The 21,422-nt window shown below is 45.0% G+C and overlaps 3 protein-coding genes across 3 annotated transcripts; all 3 read left to right on the top strand.

Annotated features, from left to right (window-relative positions):
- Positions 1 to 1,128: 1,128 nt before the first annotated feature.
- LOC311428604 (zinc finger CCCH domain-containing protein 11A-like) lies at positions 1,129 to 6,872 on the top strand. The gene is made up of 8 exons (XM_084539969.1): positions 1,129 to 1,155; positions 1,359 to 1,424; positions 1,944 to 2,435; positions 2,659 to 2,735; positions 3,445 to 3,637; positions 4,278 to 4,447; positions 4,862 to 4,923; positions 5,468 to 6,872. Exons 3-8 carry the CDS (start codon positions 1,961 to 1,963, stop codon positions 5,733 to 5,735), a joined length of 1,245 nt encoding a protein of 414 aa, XP_084396095.1. The 5' UTR covers positions 1,129 to 1,155; positions 1,359 to 1,424; positions 1,944 to 1,960; the 3' UTR covers positions 5,736 to 6,872.
- Positions 6,873 to 6,880: 8 nt separating this feature from the next.
- On the top strand, positions 6,881 to 8,178 carry LOC311428605 (uncharacterized protein). The gene is made up of 3 exons (XM_084539970.1): positions 6,881 to 7,229; positions 7,412 to 7,438; positions 7,862 to 8,178. Exons 1-3 carry the CDS (start codon positions 7,020 to 7,022, stop codon positions 8,174 to 8,176), a joined length of 552 nt encoding a protein of 183 aa, XP_084396096.1. The 5' UTR covers positions 6,881 to 7,019; the 3' UTR covers positions 8,177 to 8,178.
- A 5,580-nt stretch (positions 8,179 to 13,758) lies between these two features.
- On the top strand, positions 13,759 to 18,988 carry LOC311428603 (zinc finger CCCH domain-containing protein 11A-like). Its single transcript, XM_084539968.1, has 8 exons — positions 13,759 to 13,859; positions 15,179 to 15,231; positions 15,616 to 15,793; positions 15,994 to 16,113; positions 16,893 to 17,016; positions 17,447 to 17,649; positions 18,330 to 18,449; positions 18,955 to 18,988. Exons 3-6 carry the CDS (start codon positions 15,740 to 15,742, stop codon positions 17,560 to 17,562), a joined length of 414 nt encoding a protein of 137 aa, XP_084396094.1. The 5' UTR covers positions 13,759 to 13,859; positions 15,179 to 15,231; positions 15,616 to 15,739; the 3' UTR covers positions 17,563 to 17,649; positions 18,330 to 18,449; positions 18,955 to 18,988.
- The last annotated feature ends 2,434 nt before the right edge of the window (positions 18,989 to 21,422 follow it).

The raw sequence follows: 21,422 nt of genomic DNA, 5'->3' as shown, positions 1-21,422 counted from the left end.
ATAATGAATGCTTTTGTTTTGATTTCATTACTCCTAAACTGGAGGGTTAAGCAATAATTAAAACAATTCACCCATGTTAGCCTTCTGGTGCTGCCTTCTGTTCAAAACGTGCTTTTATGCTTAAAGTCCCTGGTTGTACTGGAAAGATTTGGTGCTCAGGTTAAGTGCAGTGGCAGGAGAAAAAAAAAAGTGTCAGTATGCCAATAGGGGGGTAACTGAAAAACAGAAGAGTAACGAGAAGAGCGAGCTGTAGAAGCCAGTGCTATATAAGAAGCAATTTCTGAAGCATTAAAGAGGCGTACAGTGGCAGGTGTGGACACAGTATGACAGGTGTTTGTGTATAAATTGTTTAGAGCTGTGCAAATGCCTTTTAAAGGGAAAAAAGTGTGGAAGTACTTTTACTCGTAGACATTCACCTTAGAAAGGAATATTTCTCAGCATTTGCACCTAAGAATATTCTGCTTGCTTATGCAGCTTTGTTCTGCACAAAGTATAGGTGTCAAGCAGACTCAGATTCACTCTCTACTATCTCAGCTGGAATTTGAAGCAAGCACTGAGACTATTAATATTTTTTTTCCATGTTAATTATAGTTAAAATATGAGTTTGTGTGGTTTAGCTGTCAAAACAGTGTCTGACTAGGGTTTTTTGGACATGGGCTAACAGGATAATATTTCTGTTGGCTACTGGTTTCTGTGAAATAGAAAAAAAAATTCCCTTTTGTTTTAGGGGAGGAACCTGTGGTTCGAGTAGATCTTGCTGATAGACAAGGAAAACGGAAAGCCTCCGCGGGTGAGAACTTTTTACGAGCTGTTACGTAGGTGCTGCCTTCTATATATGACTGCATTAAAGAGTATTTGTGATGTATGAAAGGAAAATACATTGCAGTGGAGATCTGTGTTGACGGCAGAAACGGAAAAAAAAAAAAATAAATCATTTAGCAGCTGAAAGGCAATTCTATGAAAATATGCTTGAAAAAGAGAAGCTTATTGTTAACTGTTCTCAAACCTTCCTGCAAAGAAAAGTTCTTACAATATTCCTTGTTTTCTCTGAAGATGATGTAGGCAGCCTTCCAGTGAAGCGCAGCCTTGCTGAAAGGCTGGGGAAGAAGGTAGAGGCTCCGGGAAATGCTGACAAAGCACCCAAGAGAGAGACAGGTACTAAACGGGCATCTGGATTGGATTCCTGGGTTTCGTATTTAGTCTTTCTGTTTGTCCTTTTCCAGTGATGTTTCTTTTTGCATGTTGGCTGAGGTCATAATCACTGGGATTCAAAGTTACCTTTCCTGTCTTGTTTTGAAATGTGAACCTGAAGTTGACATTATGCAGCCTCCCTAATTCGTTCTTTTTCTGTTTTGCAGTTCGAGTTCCCAAGTCTCTGAAGGACAGGCTGGGATTACCTCCTAAACAGACCAGTACTGAGAGAGGTAACAGCTAGATCTTAAATATGCTTTCTCCTCCTTCCTTTCCACAAACTTGGACTGCTTTCATACATCCCTACAAACTAATTTAAACGAAAACAAAGAACTGACGCCTCTTGGTTGAGTGCTGAAGCTCTTCTGACAGCCACTATCAGAACTCTGGCTCTAGGTGTGTGTTTATTTTCTACTTGTGCCTTGTCGAGGTTTTTAGCTGCTTCTGTGAACCGTTACGTACAATTAGAATAGAACCACTGCCAGGAGCAGGAATTTGAAATGCAGTCTGAAAAAGTAATAAAGTAAAGCAGCATTTCTGTGTAGCAGTTCTCTCTGGATAGGGCTGGTCTTCAAAATACAAGTGGCTCAGAGGAGGAGGAGAATGTTGTTCTAAGGATATTGTTCTAAGATGCATTATTGGGAACGCTCAAGATGAGTTTTCCTTAGTGCTCTGACAAATTTTGGAGACTTAAAATATTGCTGGACTCTCTTTAAATGTTGGTGCTTCTCCTCATTTCTTGATGATGACAGGGAAGGCTGCTAAGCCGATGGGAGAGATCCATGTGAAAACACTGGAGGAAATCCGTCGTGAGAAAGCTCTTCAGAGACGCGAACCTCAAGCCAAAGCCGAGGCTGAAGGGCACGGTAAAACTGAAGATTCCAGCGCAGGGGCAAGAGCTGCTCGTGCAGGTCGCATGCAAACTTTCTCTGAAGCCTTGTCTGAAAAAAAGAATAATCGCTTGGTAGAAGAGAAGAAAAAAGCAGGAGAATGCCATAGCAAGAGCAAAATTCAGGGTGAGTCCAAGAAGCAGCTCGCTCTGTCCGGGCCCAGCAAAGGGCAGGCGAAGGAGCCGGCAGGAAAAGTCAAGCCAGAAGGAGAAGTGCGTGTTAAAACCTTGGAAGAAATAAAGCGTGAGAAAGCTCTGCGGATGCAGCAGAGTGAAGGAGATGTGCCAGCTCCCTCAGCACAACCCGGACCTGCCCCAGCAGAGCAGAAATCTTTATGGAGCACAAAACTAACAGGTAATAAGATGCTTTAATGCCTGCCCCAGTGAGGTGCTTCCCATATTGAGCAAGTTCAGTTTGCTCAGGATCTGCTTCATGGATAAATGCTGAATGGCTTGCACATTGTAGCCTTTCTCTCTCTCTCTCATGGGACACAAGGAAATAAATGCACAAAGGAAACAAGTACCCAGCTTTCTTTATTTCTGCCGTTGACAACACTTTTTTTTGTCTTTTTTTAAAGCACCTGAAAAAGAAGAAAAGAAGGCAGTGGAATTGAACCGGCCTTTTCCTAAACTTTCCTCTGGACCTGATGTACAGGTGAGTCCTCTGTGAAGACACACATACATTCGTACAATTTCTGATAATTCTGACAAGTTTTGTTACTCACCGTGTGCCACCCTCTTGAGTGTGTTCTTACCCTTCAGCAGCTGGTAGGAGCTGCAGTGCAGTCTAAATCCTATCGCCAGCAGCATTTCCAGACAACTCTGTAATCCTCAAACTTGGAATCAGTCTGTTTATACCACAGCAAGAAAGAAACCCTGTTAGCACCAGCTGAAATCTACACAGTTAACGTGGAGGGAATTCTTTTTGTTCTTACTGACTTGATCTGTCAGACATGAAGGATTTAATACAGAAGGCCAGAGTTCTGTGTTCAAGGAAATCAATCTGTCAGTGGATACTGTGTAGGGGAACTTGTATGACTTTCTGCTGCTTAAAAAGAATGTGATAAATAGATGTACAGCAGAACACCGTAGCTGTTTAAAGAAGCTTGCCATAGTGGATATTGCAGATATGTGAGACTGCGTCCATAGTAAAGCATGGCTCTTGTTACAGGCAGAATTTTATGGGAAAAAAAGCAAACAAACAAACAAACAAAAAAACCAACAGTAACCTGAACGAGATTAATATGCTGTTCCACATCAAGACCATTTTGGAGGGATTGCTGATCAGATTTTCTTAACGAAATCTCCACGGATTTTATTTATTTTTTTTGTCCTACTCATGCACTACTTTTCTTTCCTTCTAGCCCACTCAGCAGAGTGGAACTCGTAAATGTCCAGAGAAGAGCTTTGAAGAGAGACGGTGGGAGAAGTGGCAACAGAGAGAACAACAAGAGAAGCTTCGGCAGGAGGAAGCTGCTGTCAAATCTACTGCTGGCTTCTTTAATACTGAACCAGCAGGGAAAGTGGCAGCTCAATTTCAGGGCCAGGAAGCTAAAAGTAAGTGTTGAAGGTTAAGAGTTACTTAGGTTGTCTTCTGAAATACAGACAGAAGATGACAATTCTCATGCTGTAACTCTGGCTGGGTGCATTTTGCCACGCAGTGCTACGAAGCGAAGGGTGTACTTTCTTTTTCTTAGTTTGTTTCTTTTCCTGCCAGCCAGATGTTAGGTAAGGAACGGGAGACTAGAAAATGACACTACAAATGTGGACTTTGTAGAACAACTTAACTGTGGGACATCACTGCAAGGGAGAGGAAGCTGGTACAAGAGTTGCATACACTCTTGTCCTACTATAACTGCTGCTTTTTCCTTTCCTAGCGGGAGCAGGACTTTAAATATAAAAGCTGTCTATATTTGTGAACCTAGCTTGCACTTAGGATTGCTATGTGTCTGAGGTTTCCCTTGTCCTGGATTATTATTTACTGTAGCTCTTCGGTTTCTTTGTTCCTTTGTATGGCTTGTTGGTAGACAGAGTTTACTATGTGGAAAAGATTCCTGAGAATCCAGGCAATGGCGGTGTAATTGTGCTGGCCAAATGCATTTAAGTGTGTAGAAGGACTGTGGAAATGATTAAGAGAACCTGGATTTTTCCTGAGGCAGAGCAAGACTGTATCAGTTCTCTCTTCCTTTTACTCTAGCCAACTTTATGACATCTGCGAAGCCTTCGTGTGGGAAAGTCACTTTCCCCAAGAAGAAGGCACTGAAACGTAAGGCACCTGGGAGTTACCCGTCTGCCATAGCAGCTGTGGAACTACAGACTGCCTTTGATGCTGACATGATGGGACCTCCAGCCAGAAAAGCAGCCATGGTAAGGCCAGGGGCTAATGCAGCGATGGATCCCTTGTTAAATTTCTACCCTCCTCTATTTGAAAAGGTGGAAAACTCAAACGTTCTGCAGGCCTTCTGTTTCCTTTGAAATCCAGTAGCTGTCTCCAGGATGCTTGTAGAACCCTTCTGTATTTATGAGATGAATGGCACTCTTTAAGCGGTACTCTGATGCTGTGATTTCTCTGGTGTGGGGGATTTTGTCCGTTAATGCCATGTTCTTAAAAGACACCAGATCGTGAGTAACCTCCAGGTGAATGTGAACTTTCTTCAGGAGCACCTTGGTTTTGTATTTTGGCCACGGCTCCGCAATGCCAGAGGAGAAGCAGTGTGGAGGAAAAAGCTATTAAGGAATCTTTTACCCATGTGTCATAAATACTGTTTTGCTGCTTTCTAGGGTGTTTCAGACGTGCCGGAGCACGTCCCAGCCATCAGACTTGAAGAAAATCCCCAAAACAGGTGACAACCCCAACTTGTTCTTTTTCTTAATCAGTGTATATCCCCAGGGAAACATAAGTTCTGTCACATGTGGGAAAAAATGAGGGTTCTGAGATAATTGAAGCCAAAATCCATCAAAGGAATAAGTCACCTGAAACCACTTTGTAGCAGCTAGCAGGATTGCTTAATTAGGCTTTCTTGAAATGCTGCAAGTCAGCACAGCTTTCCGGTGACTTCTTGGGTTGTCTGAATACCTGAACGAGGATGAGGTGAAGTTCTACTTCCTCGTGAGGTGATAGATGATGAGTAGTGTCCTCTGCCTTTTGGTCCTCAAGAATGCCACCTCAACTCCAGGTGCCCTGGCTTCACAGATAAACCCCCAGACTGAAAAATGTACCTGGTAACACATCGGGCTCTAAATGTAGCCCTGGGTTGATTGATAACAATCCCTGTGTAAGATTGAAGCATAGGAGGGCTTGCCTACAGTTTTAAGAGCCGGTTTGCAGGAAAGGGATTTCCCGTTAAGAAATGGCATATCCTGATTGTTCTTTCTTGCTCTCCCAAGACCTGAAGTGCGTCTTGGAAGCCCGGAAAGATTTGAGGAGCAGATGGAGATGGATCTCGAGACCTCGACCTCAGCTTCTTCCCAGCCAGAAGAGGCACGGACACGCTGGCTGAGTTCCACAGGGAACGTGCCCTTATCTGCGGATGAAGATTTTGAGAAGCTACTTTGGGAAATCTCAGGAGGCAGACTGGAAGCCGAAATCGACTTAGACCCAGGGAAGGACGAGGATGACCTCCTCCTTGAACTCTCCGAGATGATTGACAGTTGAACTGCGTAGTCCTAGGGTATAATTAAAAAAAAAAAAAAAAAAATTAAAACTGTTCTTCTTGTTGGATACCCCGAGGTGATCCTTTTTCTAACTGAGGCTTTGCAATGAGACTTAAAGCACAGTCCGAAGTGGTAGAAATTGGCAGGATCTGCCCTCAGTTGTCCTAAATTTCCCTGCTGGTCAGAGTTAAGGTCTTGTGCATCCATTCTGTAACTATAGGTGGTTACCTTCGATATCGAGAGGACAAAGCACTTCTTTTGGCACAGAAAGATCTCCATTGGCACGCCATGGTGGCTGCAAATCGATCTTCTGATGGAGCGATGCTCTGAAGGCTTAAATGTAAAGCTTCTTCCTTCCTCCGCCCTTGGCACAACTCGATGTTGGGCACATTGTGAAGCTTCGGTGTTCTGATTTCTCGGACAGTTGATAGCCAAATCCTGGAGTTACTATGTCAACTCTTGACTTTTACTCGTGTATGCCATTGTTTTGACTGTACCCGTGTCAGATGATGAAGCTGTAGGGGTGGGAGGGAGCAGAATCGTTGTTCCAGTGTGTTGTGGACCAAACTTGCTGCCAGGAATGGGGGTGGGGGTCAGCCCACCCAGCCTTCCTTTCAATTATCAGGGAGGATCAAATGGTGAAAAGCAGCAGCTCTGCCATGCGGCTCCACTACCCCCACTCCCTTCTCTTGTGCTATACCAAAGTTCCCCCAGGCTTTGGTTGGTGCTTTTTGCCTGTGTGAGGACTCCGGGGCGAGCAGTCGGGACTCTGCCGCAGTCACAGGGTCGATGAAGGGTTGTTTAAGTGCCTCTTGGTTTTAAAACTTGCTCCCCTGAGCTGCTGGCTCTGCTGCCTGCTACAGCAAATGTTCGGGTGCCATCAGCATCGCACTTGGGCGTGGGCACTGACCCTGCGGAGGACAGAGCTGAGATTCGGGTGTATTGTGTACCCTGCCACCAGCCATCGTTTTTTTTCCCCTAGCAGATCAATTTTGAATTATTTTCCGAACTTTTCGCGGCACGGTAGGCACTTCCCGCTATGATTTGTGAAGCTGTGGGGGCCCTCAGGCATTTGCTGCTGGCAGAGGAAAAGCGCTTGTCGAATTTGTTGTAAATACTTAATGTTTGGACAAAACCACGCGTCTCTGTGTGTGTGTGTGTGTGTGTGTGTGCTGTGACGCCCCGGCCCCACCAGGGAAAACCTCCGCCGACGAAACTGCTGCTGGAGCTCACGCAGGCCTTCATCGTGCCGAAGGACTTCACGGGGACTTCTGCCGGCTCAGAAATGGGGGAGAAAAAGCAAACTCAGGAGGAGGAGAGCTCAGAGACTGCGCCCACCTGCCCTCGCTTTCCCTTCACCCCAAGAAGCCCTGTTCTACCATCAGCCTTCGCCTCTTCTGCCTGCGGTGCTGGGAGCGGGAGCGGCGAGGCGGCAGCAGCCATGGCGTACCGCGGGCAGGGCCAGAAGGTGCAGAAGGTGATGGTGCAGCCCATCGTATCCTTCCTGCGGCTGGGGGGTGCCGGGGAGGTGGGTGGGGGGCGGCTCGGACCTCAGGGGGCTCGGCCCGGGCCTTGAGGCCTTGTCGCGGGGCCCTGAGGCCTCGCTGTGGGGTTTGGGGCCTTGTCCCGAGCCCGGAACTGTCGTCCCCGTGCTGAGCCCTTAACGCAGCGCCCCAGAACCTCATCTTCCGCTACCTGCAGAACGTGAGTACCGCGGGGAGGGGGCGGGGATGGGGATTTGGGGAGTGTGGGGGGAGTGGGGAGGGTCTGGGGATTCCCCTCGGTGAGTTTTCGGCTCCTGGCTGTGTCCCGGGACGGGTTTGTGGGGGATGGAGAGCTGTGCGGTGTGCTGGTGGGCACAAGGAGCCCGGCATTTCCCCCTCGTGTAGCCGGGCGTGCAGGGGTGTTCCCTTGTGACTGGAAACGTGTTCTTCACCAAACGTGTAGTATTCACCCGATGGTATAACGCTCAAATGTCAGATTGCACATTGGAACTGCCCCTGAGAGTTGCTCCTCGGAGCGTTTGGGAGCTGTCGTGGCTGTGGCTAGCAGGTATTTCTGAACACATGAGAGAACAAAAGTGCTCAGTGTTTGTGGCCCGACTTACTCTCCTCCTTCGTTCTGCAGAGGTCGAGGATCCAGGTGTGGCTCTATGAGCAGGTGAACATGCGGATAGAAGGCTGCATCATCGTGAGTATCCGCACGTCCCCATGTTACATCTTTCATTTTGCCTCATTCACAATCGTGTTTTTTGGTCAAGAAAAGTTATCACAAGGAAAAAGAGATTTGTACTTCTCTGCCTTTCCCCTCGCCCTGCCCTTCCCTCCCGCTCCTGAGCCCTTCGTCAGGCCTTGCTGGGCCCTCTGTCCGGCTGTCTGTCCGTCCATCCGAACCTCTGGCCATCTGTCCCACCACCCTGCCCCGTCCCTGCCCTCTCCCTAAGGAAGCAAAGAGTCCCCGGGCTGCCTTCATGGGGGGGGCGGGGGGGGAGGGAGAGGGGAGGTTCTGCTGAGAAAAAAATGAAAGATTTCCCCCTTAACGGGCGCCTTGCGAGTTCTTTCGAGTTCCAACCTTCTGCCTTCCTTCCGTAGCAGTGCTTCTAAGGGGTGCGCTGTAAGGCAGCCCTCATCTGGCGCGTTGCTCCTCCGTTCCCCCAAGGAACTGCCTTCAGGATCTGACTAACTCTGGATGCACCCGGTTGTCGCCTTAATTTCTCCTTTAGCTTGCTGAAAACAAGCCGGTTGGGTGACCTTTTGCGTTTCTCGCTTAAAATTTGGATCGAGGAGGTCTGTGTTTCCTTACGCTGATGTCCACGCTGAAGGTGCAGAAGGGTTCCGTGCTGTTGCTTGGGTCAGCCTTGTTGCCAGGTTTGGAATGTTTAGCCTACCGGTGCTTCGGTGCTGTTGGGCTGCACTCAGAGTGTGAGCTCTGGGCGTTATTTCTCAAATACTGCGTTATTTGAGCGTACAGACCCGAGATATTCTGCGGAGAGGTGATTTAAGGCACGTCAGAACCACCGCTGCGGCGTGTGCCAGCGTCGGACGCCCGTTCGAGTGATCGGGCGGAGCAGGTGAATTGAATTTGGTGCTGGGTGGCGAGGTGGTGTTGGGGGAAGAGCTAGGCTAAGGAGAGCTTCCTCTTGCTCTGCCCCTTCCCATCTCAAATGGCCGCTTCCTGGGGAGATGGGTTCGTTGGGAGGTTAACTACAACGTTACAGTGAGGATGAGGAATCACCTTTAGTCCCGTAGGTATTTGCTGCCAGGCCGCAGCGTTGATTTCAGAAATTGTATTTAAAAAAGGGAAAAGAAAGGAAAGATGTATTCTTTAACATACTCTCTTTTCTCGGAGAGTAGATGGAGGAGCTTCAGCCGTGCCCTTCCTCCGGAAACGATTCCCAGTGTCTGCTCAGACACTGAGGAGGAAAATGGAGGAGAGCCACCCGATAGAAATAAAGGAAAGAAGGGGTCATGGATTAAGGGAAAAGCACTACTTAAAAAATTGGTGCTCTCTAAAAACGGGTTAAGGGTTTGGGACCTGCAGGTGCTGCCTACACCTGTGTGCGTTGCAGTCGTGCCTGTTGCCACTGAGCAAAACGGGGAGAGCTGCTTTGTCGAACGCGGCGTGTTAAAGCACGTGCCACTGCCTGGAAGAAAAGCACGGACTTCCCTCGTGTGGGCCTTCTTCCCTAGCGATCTGTGGTTTACCTGATGGTTTCCCATAAGCTGAGAATGTTTAAAAGAAAAAAAAAAAAAAACAAAAATCAAAAACCAACACCAACGTTGAGAGTGGTGAAGCAGATCCTCACGTGGGGACTCAGAATCAGCGGTGACCTCACCATGCGAAGCATTGTGTGTGCTTCGGGTTGGGGCTGCTGCGAGCCTCGCAGCGGGGAGGGAGAGCGGATCCGGGGTGCCTCTGTGTCAGCCCTCTGCCCTGGTGGCTTTGTGAGCACTGAGAGTTTGACTCCTGTGTTCCCAGCTTTCGCTTCCGCACCTGCGGTGTGGCAGAGCCAGCGAGCTGCTTGCTCAGCTGGAGGAGGAAGAGGAGTGACCTCAACATTGCCGAGGTAAAGCACAATTATTGAAAAGATTTGGCAAAGATGTGGGTTGTACCAGCGCGGCTGCTGCAGCTGCAGCAGATCCTGGAGCATTGGAGAAGATAGAGAGGGTTTTCTTCATGAAAAGGATGCTGTTAAAAGTGTTTTCATGCCAGAAATTAGGATAAACGCCTCTGTTGTTTGACATCCTCTATTGAGCTGGCACATTGGCATTACAGCGTACCTGGCACGCTGTTTGTATTAAAAAAAAAAGGTATTTTATTCAGGGCAGGCCAGAAACCTGCCTTGGCACTTGCACATCGCAGCAATGCTTACAGACCCTGCATCCTGGCTGCCAGGCCAGGATCTAAATCCGATGGTGCTGTTGGTAAACTGAAGCTCAGGAAGCGCTTCTGGGTTTTTTTGTCCTTCCATGTGAATTTTTACCCTGTGAAGATGGTGTATGAAGCTATTTTCGTAACAACAAATAGGTTTAAAAGCAGTTTCAGTTTAACATCTACACGCTTGGGTGTTATTAACAGAGCTTTGTATACTGAGCTGGTGCTTGGTAGGAGAAAAAACATCAATCTTACCTGGGAAACCTGGACCCCCTCAGCTACATACTGCTATGAGGAAACTCAGATGTAAGAACACACTTAAATAACACCTCACCAGAGCTGTTGTGCTCCTGACCACCAAAGGCACCTTTTTCCAACACCGTCGTACTGGAAGTTGATGCAGCTGGTTCCATCCGTAACGTGTGACTGTACAGTGCTGTAAAAGAACTATTTTTTCACAGCTTTGGAGAAAGTGAAGCAGAGAAAACCACGCATAACCACTGATACCTGGACCCCAAACTGCCACAGGCTGACGGTGATGCCCACTGGATATCTCCTGATACCCTGCTGCCTTCTGACTGCTCCAGCAGAAGTCCTGTTTTAATTAGCCAGCAGGTCCCTCTGAGGGAGGGACTTTGCTAAAACTCCTGCCGTAGGAAGTATCCTACGGGAGCCAAGTTGCTAAACTGATGTGTGGTTTTCCCTTAACCCCCTCACCCCTGACTTTCCAGCTCCTGACAGCACTGCCAACGTGTGCAGTGTCACCGTGTGCCAACTAGGTGCCAGCTGCCATGGTTTATATATTGTAAAATTAGTGATTTGGGACTCGTGAGCACTGAGGAGAGGCTAGCAATTGCTTAAGAGCTTTCCTTGTGTCGCTCTGGGGCAGGGAGATGGGTGAAACATCTTAGGCTTGAAAGTGATTCCCTGCAGAGTGACGTGCTCAGATCTGCACAACAGATCTGTCGTTTTGGTCACCTTATTAGATCCCTGCTTGAGAGGTTGCTTGCAAGAATCGATTCCTCTTCACCTTGATGTGTCAAGCTAAAGACAAATCTGTGCCGAAGCACTGTTTGATCAGACGAGTGCCTCAGTTCAGGATTGTTCTTTGACAGCTACAGAAACAGCAGGACGATCAGCGCCTTCAGGAACAGATGAATTTGATCTTGAGGCTGTCGTAAAACAGGTCCCTGAAGTCTGAAGACTCTTCAAATAGTTTGGGCCAGCAAGGAGCAGCTGTACGTGGCGGCTGCGGTAACTCGGGGCTCCGAGTCTCAGAGAGCGTGGTGAAAGGTGACCCCCAGCTGGCTGCTGGAGGAAGCTGAGGCAGCGTTCAGCTCTAACCTTTGCCTTCTTGGCTGGCATCTTTGCACTCCTGCTGTCAGTGGGTGTTGAGTGTCCTTCCCGGCAGCCTCAGAACGTGCCCTCAGATGTAGGCAGCATTTAGCAGCTAGAATTCCCTCAAATAGAAAGAGTACAAATGATGCGTTTTCTGCTTTTGCTTTGGAACTCTTAGCTTGAGGTTTTCCTGCAGGCCATGAGGTTTCTTGCAGCAGCAGGGATGAGTTGTGTTAGCAAGAGGCTGTTCTGTGCTTCGACTGTGGGAAGATGAATGGTTACGTGTGCACCGTTAAATATAACTTGACACCTAGCACACCGCACTTGCAGCCTGTGGGGTGCTTTAACAAGCAGGTAAATCAGCAGAGGCTGTTTTGCAGCCGGGGTGATGCTGGGTGATTAAAAAGCAGGGGCAGAACAAGGAGTTTCTAGTGTTTGTTCTTGCTTGTCATCCGACTCTCCACTTCCACTGTTCTTTAAAAAAAACAAAAACAAACAAACAAACAAATAAAAAAAAAAAACAAGCAAGGGGTAAGCATCTTAATATCTTTATTATAAATGGAAGGCACAAAAGAGGCCAGCAACAGAGACTGTCCAAGAGAAATGCTTTGTGCTTTATAAACAAACAAGGAAGTACCCTTAGGTGGGTGTGATAATCCTCCTCTAATGCGTTTTTGGGGTGCAAAAATAGATTTGTTCCTTTCTTGCTCTTCTCTGCAGGACAAAGGCAGAATAGGCACTGCAAAGTTAGACCAGGGAGGTCAGTTTGTTCCGTACTGAGAAAGACAAGCCTGTAAAACAAACTAGACAGATTTTCTTTGTACTATTCATCTTCCTTCAGCAAAGGCAAAGCTTATGACACTTGTTGGTGTGTATTTCCAGACCCCCAGCTACTGGCACTGTAGCGCATCTCTAATTCTTTGGTACAAAAGGTTCAAAATCTCTTAATGCAAAAATTTTACCAGCACCCTGGAGCAAAAAAAAAGAAATCTAAAACCCTTACCAACTTCTATTACAGACCTGCTGAGTGCACCAGAGTTACTCATTTTTATTCAGGCTTTCAGGGGCAACTTCAGTTGGTTTAGCGCTTGGATTGCTATGTTGGCAGATGTCAGTTTAAAAAAAAAAAAAGCTTTTGAGGTCCTTTTTAAAATGAGACTGCTTTTTTGGAATTTGGAATACTGCAAGGTATCGTTGGTTTTGCTTTCTTCCCATTCCTTAGACCAGATCCATTCAGATTCTGAACAGCGTTCCCGGTGTGTTCAGGAAAATGGAAGGCAACAAGCAAAATGATGAGCTCCTTGGGCAGTCAAAAGAGCTAAATCTGGAGAGTGTTTTGAGTCAAACTTCCATGCTAAGGAGCACCAGTAATTGTTAGAAGTAGCTGCAGAGGAACCTGCATGGCACTGGGTGTGTTTCTGAAGGTGCTAAAGGTCCGAAGTGACGATTCCTATCCATACTAAAGGAGAGAAGGAAACCTTGCACTTAACTACTGTTTTTATTCCCTTTGTCCAGCAGTCAAAAGCAGTAACTAATATGAGAACCCAACTTTTCCTCTCTTTATTTTAGATTTGGGAAAATTCCCTGCCAAAACAATATTTCCTGGAAAATTCACTAGTGTTTGTGTGAGTAAAAGCTTCCAACCTTTTATTATTAATTTGTAAGAACTATTTCATCCACTTTTGTCCAGAAGAGTCAGAAATAATTTGCACAGAAATGTGCAGCGTTTTAATGAAAGGATTCAGAATCACTCTGAATTGAACTTTATCTGGTCTGGTTGCAGGTTTTGTGACATTTAGTGTCTTTAAAAAAAAAAAAAATCAAAATTTCTGACTTCATATCAGAAAAAAAGAAAAAAAAATGCTTGTGGCGAAATAAAATCTGTTGCAGCTCTGCTCATCGAAAACTCATTGGCTGTTAAATTGGACCTAAGTCGTCTTCTCTAACCTTTCATGATCCTGCAGCAATGGCTGATGATGGATATATGGATTAGGGAACAGCACGTGATGGCAAACCTGTGGTATTTGCTACTGTACTGGGTCTGGCTGGAATGTTTACTTTCCCGGCAGCAGCCCATACAGTGCCGTACTCTGTACTTGTAGCTGGAACAGCAGTGTTATCACACCAGTGTTGTGTGTACTGCTGAGCAGCAGTGGCACAGCATTGGGCCTTTCTCTAACCCTCCTAGGGGGTGGGCAAAAAGGTGAGGAGAGAAACATCACTAGGGCAGCTGACCTAAACCAATCAAAGGGATATTCCATACCATGTGATGTCCCACTCAGCAATAAAAGGTGGAAACAGGAAGAAGAGGGGAGGGGTGGGCTCTCGTTGGGAAAACGTCGGTCCTCCTCTCGAACACCGGCTGCGTGCGTTGAGGCCTTGCTTCAAGGACGTGGTCAATCATGGCTCATTTGTGGGAAGTAGAGAGTAATTTCTTTCCTCTGCACTTCCATATAGCCTTCATTTATTTTGTTTGTTTGTTTTCCTCCCTTCTTTTTATTTTTCCTTTTCCCCTCCCTTTTCCCCTTTCCCTTTTTATTTCCCCTTAGTTAAATTGTTTAGTTCATGGTAGTCTTTATTTAATTATTATAATTTTTTCCCTTTAATTAAATTATCCTTATCTCAACCCGTGAGTTGTTCTTTGCTTTACTTCTCCCCCTCCTCATCTAAAGGAGGGGGAGTGAGAGAGCGGTTGTGGGGTTTAGCTGCCCAGCACGGTAAAACCACCACAGCTACAGCGCAGAAAGAAAAACCAAATTGCTTCCAAAAAATCAAAGTAATTCAAAATCCTTGGTATCATGCAGCCGTGCCACTGGCAAAGTGAGCATTCCCCTGCCTCTCAAAGCTTGCTGTACCCTTGATCTGCTGTCTTGCTGCTGTTAATTGATTGCAACTCTACATGTCTGATCAGGGCTACGAGTTGTTCTCGATATGGAGATCATACAACATATACTGTGCACGCTTGTGTGTATAGATATGTTTATCCTGTATGCATGTACATCCGTATGCATATTTGTGTGCTGGCCCCCAGATCCCTCATGTTACAAAGCATCGGCCTCGAAGGCATACTCATCAAAATCTTTTGCAGAGCCTCCATTTTTTTCTAGTTCCCTCAAAATGAGAGAATTTTTACGCGCTCTCTGTGTCGAAAAGGCAAAAATTCTGATTTTCAGTGTCGCTCTCGCTAACTTTCTCTCACTCCCTCCTCGTGTGTGTATAAACACAGATGTGTGTATGCGTATGCACATCTGTGGATTTAGATGCACTGGTATGTTTTTTGCTGTACAGGTAATAAAGACGGGGAAAGGTTTTTGTGTTTTCTTAATAGGTGAAGAAATCTTGAAGACCAGAGATTGGAACATGCTGAATTTTAAATTAAAAAAAAAAAAAGAAAAAAAAAGTTAAATTGTCCGGCTGTGGAAGATGGAGCCTCATTTTTGCAGCCACTTTGAATCACGAGTTCATCTCTAAATGCGCTGTTTTTTTTTTTTTTTTGTTTTTGTTTTGTTTTGGTTTTTGGTTTTTATTTTTTTGAAGAGCTAACTAACCGTGGCTGCATCCAGTCTGAGAGAGCATTCAAATGGACTTGCTTCCTCTCTTAGTTATAAGCTGTTTAAAAGCGCATCCTTTGTTTGAATTGTGGATGAGAGGTTCCCTTGGCAAAGTGAGGAGGAAAATTCTTCCTACCCCTTTATTATTAATTCACGGATTCAGTCTTGGTTCGGCCTACAGGAGCAGTTAACTGGAAGCCTTTGAAGATCGATAACTTTGCTGAGGTTGTCCAGGTAGGTGAAATCGAAGACCCACAGGGCCTGGAACGTGCTGTTTAATGCGTCCTAACTGTGTTCTAGAGAAGTTATTTGTAGCCATAGTTGATTATTGACTTGCATGTATCATCAGGTGGTTTTTTAAGGAGTGACTCCGTTTTCAGGCTTCCAGATGTGCTCCAAGTCATATTATTGAGGATGTGGAAGAGAACGCTTGCTGACAAAGCTCCTGGCAGCTTTACAGAACTTTAATATTTAGTTAGTTCATGTAACAGCTGATTTCAAGGCTTTGCTCTCTTTGAGAGACTGATAACTTGATTTGATTAACTGAAGAAAGCTGGAAAAATGTTTGTTCCTCATTATTTTTCACTTGTTACTTTCTTTCGGGTTACTTTTAAAAAGAAGATTTCACTGATCACAAGCCAGTAGAAGACTTTCAGCCCAAGCAAGGGTGAAGACAGCTCTCTCCAAGAGCAGAGGAAGTCCCTGTGGAGAGAACCCGAGCTTGTTAGCAGAACTCGTCGGCATGTCTAAACAAGGAGACGATTGCTACTTCTATTTCTATTCTACCTGTAGCAAGGTATGGCTGGCTTTCCTTTGCTTTGCTTTTTTTCCCCCTTTTTTTCAGGAAGGAGTAGATTAGGAGGAGGAAGCACACTGGTCTTTGGTTAACTTGAGAACCAGATAGATTGTGAATTCAGTTGTAGCACCATTAGGCAGCAGCATGGCCATTTTTGAGGCTGTACTCTATTTTCCTTGTTGGTTTCCTTTTGGTTCCAGGGAGACAAATGTGCCTACCGCCACTGCGAAGCTGCTCTGGGCAATGAGACGGTCTGCAAGCTGTGGCAGGAGGGTCGTTGTTTCAGGAATGTCTGCCGATTCAGACACATGGAAATTGACGTGAGTGCCTAACAATGTGTTCTCAAAATAAATCCACAAAAGCATTTTTCAGTGCCGTAGGTGTACTGATTGTGCTTTTGCAGGATAGATTTGTTTGCTTCAAAATCATACTGGTTTCTGTTACCAAGAGAGGGGGTGGGAGGAAGCAGAGGGAAATAAAATCAATGCCTTAGGTATGTCTTAGCAAGATATTTGTTTATTTTTTTTTATTAGATGCTGACAGTTTTCTCAAGAGATGCAGAATAGCTGTTAAATAGACTGCTAAAACGTGCTGGAGCAGGGGGGTAATAAACAGGCTGTTCTATCCTCATGGGAGCAGGCTTGATAATGAACTATCAGGTGTCTTCTGACCCACAGTCCTTCAGATAACGCTGTTGTAGCTGCCTGGGGTAGGAAGTGGGGAAAGTTAAAGGTGCAGCAGAACTAAGTCTCCAAGAAGTAGTTCTAGACAGGGTTAACCTAGGCAATTTCAGATGTTCTTTTTCCCTCTGAATAATCCTAGTATAATCCTAGGTGTATTAGTTTAAGCCACCCTCAAGTGATGTCTGAGAGTGCCTGTCTTCTCAAACTGAGTGATGACCAAACTAAATGTGCATAGTGGTTACAGCTTATGCAAACTTTGTGAATATGCCCAGAAATACTACACTTAACTGAGAAACTGACCTTTGGAATGCTGTTTCAGCACTGTGTTGTGACAGCTGTCACGATCTGGAGCTGTGCATCTCTTTGCAAGCCTCAGGTGCATGTTATCACGAGCTTTTCTTTCTTTCTGTCTTCAGAAAAAGCGCAGTGAGATTCCTTGCTACTGGGAGAAGCAGCCGGGAGGCTGTCAGAAAGCCAACTGTGCTTTTCATCATGCAAAGGGACGTTACATCGATGGACAATTCTTACCACCAAGCAAGAGTGAGTTTAGGTCCTTTTTCTTTAAGCGCTGAAGAATTAATTTTGAGTATTACTTAGTGGGTGCCAATCCTGTAGGGGGCGTCAGGTAACTGTTCATTTGTGAGGGCAGGAAAAGGTCTGCAGTCATAGGTGTACTGCACCGAGTGTACTGCTGGTGTTTGTTTTCTGCTTTCGTGCTCAGCTTCTCTTTGCTTTGTGTGATGTTTGCCTTGCAGTTTGCTTCCTGTTGTTTCCTCTTTTGCTGGGTGGTAGGGAGATGTGTTGTTGTTGGAAGGGAAATCATTGTTCACGGTGTAAGCAGTGATGGGATGGGCAAAAGGAGATGCTGAATTCGTTGTCTGTGCGGGTTATCTGCCTTTGCTACCATCTCTTTGCATTGTGGTCAAAGTTTTAAACTGCCATATTACCGATGATCCTCGTCTTCCTCTAGCTACACTGCCAAGTCCGCCTGAGTGCGCGGACGATGATCTGAAAGTGGCTCAGATGTCACTGCAGCAAAACAAACTTTCTGTCCAGTCAAATCCCTCTCCACAGCTAAGGGGGTGACGAAAGTGGAAAACTCTGAAAATGTCCCAAGCCCTACACACCCTCCAGTTGTAATCAATGCTGCAGATGATGATGAAGATGATGATGGTGAGCATGTTTTGGTTCTTGGAAGGAATTTGTGCTGTAAATGATTGTGTAAATCTTTGTTTCTTGAAGGAATTTGTGCTGTAAATGAATGTGTTAAATCTTTGGTTCTTGAAGGAATTTGTGCTGTAAATGAATGTGTTAAATCTTTGGTTCTTGGAAGGAATTTGTGCTGTAAATGAATGTGTTAAATCTTTGGTTCTTGGAAGGAATCTGTGCTGTAAATGAGTGTATAAATCACAGATGACCTGAGGTCTGACTAGCGATAGGGCAGGCAGTCTGGCCAGGTCACTGGTGGCTTTGTCTGGCAGTCAGTGGACAGAAGCTGAAACGTTGGAGGAAAGCTTAGAACCACTCCTGGCTTTAGCTGGTCTTTTGTGTAAAGTTCTATGTGAAACTAGGAAGGAAATTTCTTTTTTCTGTCTGAAGAGCAATGTGTTGTGTAGTAGTTAAAGCTGCAGAGAGAATCTAGAGTCCTAGATGTTTTGTCCTAGTGTATTCTACTTAGGAGTTCATCAGGTCAGTGTAGCTGTTTAAAAACAAACAAACAAACAAACAAACAAACAAACAAAAAACAGCAACAAAGTTTTTTATATGAACCATGGGCTGAAGTGTCACTGCATGAGCTACGTAATCACGACCAACCTGGTCTATGCATAACTGAATCGATTTTTCCCCTTCAGACCAACTTTCTGAGGAAGGAGAAGAAACTAAAACTCCCGTCCAGCATCCAGCTGCGGAAGGCAAAAATGGATTACGGGTGATTTCCACTCGGAAAGGCAGTTCTATTACTACTAAACAAGGTATGCCAGCACCTTAGTAGGATAAATCAGAAGAACTTGACAGTTAAGTCAAAAGCAGCGTGGTGTAAAAACACAACAAAATGTAGGGGTGCTGAATGGAGTCGGTTATTTCCATGATCTCATTTCTGCCATTAATACCATCATGTGCCCATTGGGTCAGAAAGGTGAACTCCTTTTCTTTACTTTTGGAGAACAAAACAGGGCCACAGCATGGAGTTTAAATGGCTGCACGTGCAGCCTTGCAACCACTGCTGATAAGCCATATCTAACGATAGAGGGATCTAATATTGTGTAAATGGATTAAAATTAAAACTACATTTTGAACCCTGAAGGATGAAAGGAGGGGCAAAATGCCATTGGTTCTATGGCTCTTTCACTTGTGAGGAGTGTTGACAGGCTTTATTCGAAATACTTCAGAAAGTTCCTGAGCGCTAAGAAGCCTGAGGACCTGTGGTCCTCAGTGAGTGCCTCTAAGCCTGTCTCATGAACTGTTTCCTGTTTTCAGAGGGCAATCTGAATTTTGGAATAAAAACACTTGAGGAAATCAAATGGCAGAAGATGAAGGAAAAAAATAAGAGACACGGTGGTGAGTTAATATTGCCTACTTTCTTATCCTGTTCACGGCAGGTGATGGTGACTGGGAGCTGCTTGAGGGACAGACTTCCATTTTTAGCTGGGGGCATAAAGCAACCTGATTCTCAGCCAGCTGGTATTCTAAATGGGAGTCCAAAGGGCAACCAGAGGCAAATTAGTCACCTCTCTTCTTTACATGCTCTGCTTGCTGTATTTTTGACAGTAACAAATCATTTAAAGTTTTTTGTTCTTTGTGATAGTTTTTTATGTTGGGTAAACTTCCTTACGTTTTGGTTGCTCTGAACAGAAGGTTCTTCAAGATCTTCTCTTCGTCCCGTTGATTCTATGATTTTTCCTGCTCCAGAAGAGGAAAATGTCCGGACAGTGGTGAGAACTGTGACAGTGTCTTCCAAGAAAGGTAATAATGAATGCTTTTGTTTTGATTTCATTACTCCTAAACTGGAGGGTTAAGCAATAATTAAAACAATTCACCCATGTTAGCCTTCTGGTGCTGCCTTCTGTTCAAAACGTGCTTTTATGCTTAAAGTCCCTGGTTGTACTGGAAAGATTTGGTGCTCAGGTTAAGTGCAGTGGCAGGAGAAAAAAAAAAGTGTCAGTATGCCAATAGGGGGGTAACTGAAAAACAGAAGAGTAACGAGAAGAGCGAGCTGTAGAAGCCAGTGCTATATAAGAAGCAATTTCTGAAGCATTAAAGAGGCGTACAGTGGCAGGTGTGGACACAGTATGACAGGTGTTTGTGTATAAATTGTTTAGAGCTGTGCAAATGCCTTTTAAAGGGAAAAAAGTGTGGAAGTACTTTTACTCGTAGACATTCACCTTAGAAAGGAATATTTCTCAGCATTTGCACCTAAGAATATTCTGCTTGCTTATGCAGCTTTGTTCTGCACAAAGTATAGGTGTCAAGCAGACTCAGATTCACTCTCTACTATCTCAGCTGGAATTTGAAGCAAGCACTGAGACTATTAATATTTTTTTTCCATGTTAATTATAGTTAAAATATGAGTTTGTGTGGTTTAGCTGTCAAAACAGTGTCTGACTAGGGTTTTTTGGACATGGGCTAACAGGATAATATTTCTGTTGGCTACTGGTTTCTGTGAAATAGAAAAAAAAATTCCCTTTTGTTTTAGGGGAGGAACCTGTGGTTCGAGTAGATCTTGCTGATAGACAAGGAAAACGGAAAGCCTCCGCGGGTGAGAACTTTTTACGAGCTGTTACGTAGGTGCTGCCTTCTATATATGACTGCATTAAAGAGTATTTGTGATGTATGAAAGGAAAATACATTGCAGTGGAGATCTGTGTTGACGGCAGAAACGGAAAAAAAAAAAAATAAATCATTTAGCAGCTGAAAGGCAATTCTATGAAAATATGCTTGAAAAAGAGAAGCTTATTGTTAACTGTTCTCAAACCTTCCTGCAAAGAAAAGTTCTTACAATATTCCTTGTTTTCTCTGAAGATGATGTAGGCAGCCTTCCAGTGAAGCGCAGCCTTGCTGAAAGGCTGGGGAAGAAGGTAGAGGCTCCGGGAAATGCTGACAAAGCACCCAAGAGAGAGACAGGTACTAAACGGGCATCTGGATTGGATTCCTGGGTTTCGTTTTTAGTCTTTCTGTTTGTCCTTTTCCAGTGATGTTTCTTTTTGCATGTTGGCTGAGGTCATAATCACTGGGATTCAAAGTTACCTTTCCTGTCTTGTTTTGAAATGTGAACCTGAAGTTGACATTATGCAGCCTCCCTAATTCGTTCTTTTTCTGTTTTGCAGTTCGAGTTCCCAAGTCTCTGAAGGACAGGCTGGGATTACCTCCTAAACAGACCAGTACTGAGAGAGGTAACAGCTAGATCTTAAATATGCTTTCTCCTCCTTCCTTTCCACAAACTTGGACTGCTTTCATACATCCCTACAAACTAATTTAAACGAAAACAAAGAACTGACGCCTCTTGGTTGAGTGCTGAAGCTCTTCTGACAGCCACTATCAGAACTCTGGCTCTAGGTGTGTGTTTATTTTCTACTTGTGCCTTGTCGAGGTTTTTAGCTGCTTCTGTGAACCGTTACGTACAATTAGAATAGAACCACTGCCAGGAGCAGGAATTTGAAATGCAGTCTGAAAAAGTAATAAAGTAAAGCAGCATTTCTGTGTAGCAGTTCTCTCTGGATAGGGCTGGTCTTCAAAATACAAGTGGCTCAGAGGAGGAGGAGAATGTTGTTCTAAGGATATTGTTCTAAGATGCATTATTGGGAACGCTCAAGATGAGTTTTCCTTAGTGCTCTGACAAATTTTGGAGACTTAAAATATTGCTGGACTCTCTTTAAATGTTGGTGCTTCTCCTCATTTCTTGATGATGACAGGGAAGGCTGCTAAGCCGATGGGAGAGATCCATGTGA

Source organism: Aythya ferina, assembly GCF_964211825.1.
Source record: "Aythya ferina genome assembly, contig: HAP1_SCAFFOLD_103, whole genome shotgun sequence".
In the NCBI taxonomy this organism is placed as follows: domain Eukaryota; kingdom Metazoa; phylum Chordata; class Aves; order Anseriformes; family Anatidae; genus Aythya; species Aythya ferina.
Note: the sequence above shows the minus strand (reverse complement) of the source record. Positions and strands in the feature narration are given on the sequence as shown.

What these genes read in the sequence shown, in the direction of transcription:
- LOC311428604 (XM_084539969.1), top strand. Translation starts at nt 1,961, where the DNA reads ATGGGAGAGATCCATGTGAAAACACTGGAGGAAATCCGTCGTGAGAAA. An exon ending in ATGGAGCACAAAACTAACAG is followed by an intron (nt 2,436 to 2,658) that starts GTAATAAGATGC and finishes CTTTTTTTAAAG; the next exon opens with CACCTGAAAAAGAAGAAAAG. An exon ending in GAAGAAAATCCCCAAAACAG is followed by an intron (nt 4,924 to 5,467) that starts GTGACAACCCCA and finishes TGCTCTCCCAAG; the next exon opens with ACCTGAAGTGCGTCTTGGAA.
- LOC311428605 (XM_084539970.1), top strand. Translation starts at nt 7,020, where the DNA reads ATGGGGGAGAAAAAGCAAACTCAGGAGGAGGAGAGCTCAGAGACTGCG. An exon ending in AGGTGATGGTGCAGCCCATC is followed by an intron (nt 7,230 to 7,411) that starts GTATCCTTCCTG and finishes GCAGCGCCCCAG; the next exon opens with AACCTCATCTTCCGCTACCT. An exon ending in TCTTCCGCTACCTGCAGAAC is followed by an intron (nt 7,439 to 7,861) that starts GTGAGTACCGCG and finishes TTCGTTCTGCAG; the next exon opens with AGGTCGAGGATCCAGGTGTG.
- LOC311428603 (XM_084539968.1), top strand. Translation starts at nt 15,740, where the DNA reads ATGTCTAAACAAGGAGACGATTGCTACTTCTATTTCTATTCTACCTGT. An exon ending in TCTATTCTACCTGTAGCAAG is followed by an intron (nt 15,794 to 15,993) that starts GTATGGCTGGCT and finishes TTTTGGTTCCAG; the next exon opens with GGAGACAAATGTGCCTACCG. An exon ending in ATTCTTACCACCAAGCAAGA is followed by an intron (nt 17,017 to 17,446) that starts GTGAGTTTAGGT and finishes GTCTTCCTCTAG; the next exon opens with CTACACTGCCAAGTCCGCCT.